Raw genomic sequence first — 5,122 nt, forward strand, 5'->3', positions numbered from 1 at the left:
AACTATTTAATTGGTAAATGGACGATTGGACGGTTGATTATTTTCTATAGTTCGTCCACTCGTTAACGCATTGTTTAACTAATTGATGTAAGGATGCGCTTTGCTCGATGAGCCATTCTGACAATGCATCGTGTGCTCAAAAGAATGCATTTCTCTATTAAACCATTTGATACGAAACCGCAACAAGCGTCAACAAACAAACAAACTGCATCCAACAGCATCCAGCAGAATGCGAAGCCGAAACTAGCGTCGATTGTCGCCATAGATCAACAAATATGCACCACCACGTATAATGTTTTTAAATAGATTTTTTTATTGTTTTGTTCTGTTTTCCAATAATTTTACCATCAGTAATAATAATGTTCACCATATCAGATAGTTTTATTACTACAATCGTTCTTTTTTTTTGTATTGATTTTCACATTCCGTTTTGCTTCAATTGAAGATTGTTTGTCTCCTTTCCCCCGGGGCGATCGTGACTTTACATCGTCCCCTACCTTGCCTGCACATTCCCATCCTCTCTCACACTGTTATCGAATTTTTCCCCATTTCCGGCCTTGACTGAGTACCGTTTGTCCCATTAAACGATTTCTCCCTTTCGCTTTCTTTGTACCTTTGCATGAATGAAGTTTTAAATAAATGTTTTTTTGATTTACATTCATTACCGATAATGTGTCGTACAGCCCGTCGCCGGCTCTATACCCTTCCGCACAAACAAAAAAAACAAACCCCAGCGTTCACATTCAGTACCGAAACCGTTTCGCGTTGCGTACGGTTACTGCTGATTTTGTTCAGTTTGTTTACCCCGGATTGTAATAAAGGCATCAGCATCAGTGTATAGTTTGCTTCGTAAAAATGCCCGCCAACGGGGAAAGGGAGGGTGGCGCTGGGAACATCGATCATCATCGATTTCATTCTGATGGTTTCTTTTGCTCGCGTTTCATTTGCTTCTTTGCTAAAGTGGTTTTACTTAAATTTGTTTTTTTTTTGTTTGTTTTTTTAAATACTGTACAGAATAAAATAGGCTTACCATTAAACGCATAGGTATAAACTTTACAAATACATAAAAAGCCCCTTTTAAAAACGAAATAGTTTGTTTTCCAATCGCGCATCCCTATCTTGGCCCCACGTCCCCTCTCGTTTGCACCCCGCATCGCTATGCTATTCGGTTCGCTTCTGCTGACGACGACCTATTGATCGGTTGATTTGTGTACACTCGGCGGCATGGCGCTTACAGAAAGCTATGCTCACTGTAAACCAGATATGCCTGTACCGGATCTCTATGCACGGGGGAGTAAATGAAATGTGCGAAAATACGTGTACTTGGTTCTTCATTTAAAACTCACTAATCCCGGCCGTCCGAGCAACTTCGAAATCGGAACGAATAATTAGACAAAAAAAAACTATCGCTCATGATTTTGTCTGACCTTTTTTTCTTCTCTAAAAACCCGTCACTAGTTCGCTGTTCCCTTCATTGTTAGATTGATTTTTCTTGATCTCCGCTCGCTCTCTATCTATCCTTTTTTAATCTTTCCACTTCCCACATTGTCTGCCAGAGCAGGTGGAGCTGTGTGCAGACCCAGTGCAGTACTCGTTACAATATGTACAATAGAAAAATATATGCTTGTTTGGTTTATATAAAGTGTATGTGTATGTGCAATTGTCCACAAAAGTGCCCTATTCGTTTGTATGCCTGCCAGTGTTCTACAGGCCATTTCGTTTGTGATTCCCATTCGATTGCACTACGATTTCTTGAGAATGACCCAGTGCCACATCATTGTTCATGCCATTTAAGAACTCTCGGTATTGATGTACAGTTTAAAACACTATCCGTTTCAGTTATCATCGCCAGCATTCTAGTCCCGTATGTTTTCTTTTCTTCTTTGTTTAATTCAGCAGCTTCGTTCACACTGACACCCTTCGTAGAATAAATTAAACGGAAAACAAACTACTCTCCCTAAAGGCTTTTTTCTGCTTCCATTTGCTATTAGTCTATAAGCCTAGTAGTCTTTCGAGTTGAAAATAATGAATCCTGGAACTCCTAAGTAACCGTTCTCCTTCAAGGTAAGGCTAAACGCATAGACCAGTCATATTAAACTGCCAATTGAGATCAAGAAACACTTCTCGAAGGCAAAACATTAAGAACGTTCCATCAACCCACATCGCACTTCTCGTTCTGGGCCATACAAATGCCAATTCAAATCAAATGAATGATGAAGAAGAAAACAAAACCACCGAGTCGTAATCACACAGCGTGACATCGCGTAAGTCACGGCCCAGAGTACTTTGCCCTACGGGGAGCGATTACTACAACCTTACGCAATACTGTCGCTACACACACTACGGGTTAACTTTAGATAAGTGCTACCAGCCAGCAGTTCTCCTCGCATTTAGTTATTCTTTCGATCTTCACTTCGGTTCGTCGGTTTGTCTGATTGTTGTACACCTCTATGCGTAGCTTCGTTGTCGATTACTGTAGTGTAGTGCGCTATTTTCAGCTTCGATTCTCCATCACAGAGGCCACTAGCCACTAACTACCTACTCTGGAGACGACAACACATTCAGCAAACACACACTCACACGCTTACACACACATATGCACACACATAAAACACACCAACATACGAAGATATTCGCTCGATTAGTAGCCGTAGTAGTAGTATTGGTAGTAGTAATAGTAGTAGTAGTAGCATCTGTAGCGCAGTGCAATCGTACTGCAATTTCGTAGTCAAATGGTTCATATGCTGTTCAAACGGTTTTGGTGGTGGTGGTGGTAGTAGTGCTGATGGTAATGATTAGTTGCATATTGGCAAACCTACAAAGCTTCACAACACCCATTTCTATTCGCTACAGGATGGTCACATTATTCACTACAGGGTTGTGAGCCGTATTTTGTTCTCCTTGTTTGGTTATGTGTACTGTATCATGTTCCTTTGTTACGTTTATGTTTGCATTATCCCCTTGAGTTGTAGTGCGTAATATTTTTGTTGTGTTTGTTCTGTACACTTTATTTGCCTTTTCATTTGATCCTCTGTTGATCCCCTGAATCACCTATCTCAACTCTTGTTAAATGCCTTCCTCAGCCTTCATTACGTTGCGAATGACTGAAGAAGACAAGCACAAGAGTTCAGCAGAAGTAGAAAGAAAGAGTAAAGCAACAGAGGATCGTATCGAAACCGATTCGGTATATAGTTCACACGCCCAATATGCTCACTTTTGGCTCTTATCATCCGGTAGCCACGCTGACGGGTTTTAGAACCCGGGCCGGGTCGTGTGATTCATTGGTCGTTGAGTTTCTCATTGCGCGTTTTGTGTAGTGTTGGAAAAGCCGTTTTCCTCGTAGCTCTATTCCAGTGAGCGCTTTCCAAAGGCTCACAAAAAGCGCATTCGGTTTTCCTGTTTTCGTTACGAGATATTGTAATTGTTTGCGGGTAAGGAACGGCTCCTTCCGAGCCAGCACTCTACTCGAAAGTTATTATTGAAGAACCATAAACCGGGTTCGCGGTCGCCCGTGGCTTACAGGAAGCATGTGGATCACGAAACGAGCAGCACACGGTACTGTACCATATTGTTTGTTTGATTGTCACTAAACGTGAGTGTCTGCTAGTTGTAGAATGGTTGTGTGTTGTTCTGTTATCTTCAAATCCGTGAAACAAATACACATACTTTACCAGGTGCTAACCCGTGTACGCTATGCGTTTAAAGCCTGCTTTCATTTGGAGTTGTCACAATATGCGTCTACTGCAAAATCGTTATCAACTTATCCTTGGGCAAGCGTAACCAAAATGCTATCATGGCTAAAAACGAGACGAAGAAGATCTTCCGTCGATTACTGTGCGTCTAATTGCCAGCAATTAGTAAAGATCCTATCGTTCGGTTCGTTTGCTTGATTTTAGAGTCTTCGGAACCACCGTTGGCCACCTGTTTGTACCAAACATCTTTTACAAGCTTACTAAGTAGCTTTGCTAAACTGAATGTGATGGGTCAACAAAAGTAAAAGAAAAAAAAGATGGACGCAACTACCGAGTTAAAAATCTTAAGCAAAAACTCTACTACAATGGACAGCCCTAATAATCCGCACAATCTGATGCTAACCGAGTCCACGGATGTGCCGATGTGAGACGATGACGATGGAAAACGGAAGATGGTAAATGGCAGAATAATCCACTGCAGCCCAATGAAGCATTGCGGAGGCAACGCAGTTTGCAAGCGATCGAAATGGAGTCTCTCTAGTGGGTTAAATGCAGCTGCAAACGATTACCAACGTTCGACGGTGCACTAAGCTCGATAGTTGCCAGGCCATTCTGCGACTGCTGTATGACGCGCAGCCCTTGCTGCGTCAGCAACTGGATGGGACTGTAGACTACGCCCTGTGTAACAAAAGTAACGAACCGATAAGTTCCGTTGTGGGATGCAAGTTTACCATTTTCGAATACATACCATTTTCGAATCCTTGTCCACCGAGGTGAGTGCGTAGGTGATAACTTTCGTTCCCGGTGGGTCTAGTGCTCCAGTGGTGCCGTTGGTAGCGACCACGGTTGCATTATTGGTGGGCGATTGAGTTGCGATAATCTCAAGCTTACTAGTATCAGTTCGTACGGTACCGTTCTTCCCGTTGATCGTACCGTTGATCAGTTCTTTGCCGGTCAACCCCATCAGGTTTCCGACGCTAACACCGGGCATCGTACTATAGACACTAGCACTGGTCTTACCGCCAGTGGTGGCAAAAGCGCCATTTATGCTATTGCCACTGCTAACGGTGATACCGGCAGTGGTGCCGATGCTATTGCTGGTACCATTACTACTACTGTTGCTGGCACTGCTCGCTGTCGTCAATTGCAGTGCTTGAGCCGATGATGGAGCTAGATGTAGCCCAGCGGCACTGGAGATGATAGCAGCCGTTGGAAGGGCTCCACTTCCATTCATACCATTGCAAACGTTGGTAGTCGACGTAACATTCAGGTTCAACGGTATCGTCTGGATGGACGTGGACCCGTTCACTCCCGCTGCTGTCGTTGCTAGCAGTTGCGAGTGCGTAATGCCCACGATGTTTGCCGTTCCATTCGCTAAAAAGTTAAGCCACACATTGCGTTATACGATGTGCACGTTCGCCCCACAATAA

The 5,122-nt window shown here is 43.2% G+C and overlaps 1 protein-coding gene across 1 annotated transcript in view; it reads right to left on the reverse strand.

Annotated features, from left to right (window-relative positions):
- Nucleotides 1–288: 288 nt before the first annotated feature.
- The window catches only part of LOC126572049 (mucin-5AC), an 18,130-nt gene continuing 13,296 nt past the window's right edge, over nucleotides 289–5,122 (reverse strand). Inside the window, exons 7-8 of the mRNA XM_050231071.1 lie at nucleotides 4,441–5,066; nucleotides 289–4,370 (exon numbers count right to left, since the gene is read on the reverse strand). Coding sequence (XP_050087028.1) covers nucleotides 4,230–4,370; nucleotides 4,441–5,066 — 767 coding nt within the window. The 3' untranslated portion in view covers nucleotides 289–4,229. The remainder of the gene's footprint in view (nucleotides 4,371–4,440; nucleotides 5,067–5,122) is intronic.

Source organism: Anopheles aquasalis, chromosome 2 (genome assembly GCF_943734665.1).
Source record: "Anopheles aquasalis chromosome 2, idAnoAquaMG_Q_19, whole genome shotgun sequence".
Lineage (NCBI taxonomy): Eukaryota > Metazoa > Arthropoda > Insecta > Diptera > Culicidae > Anopheles > Anopheles aquasalis.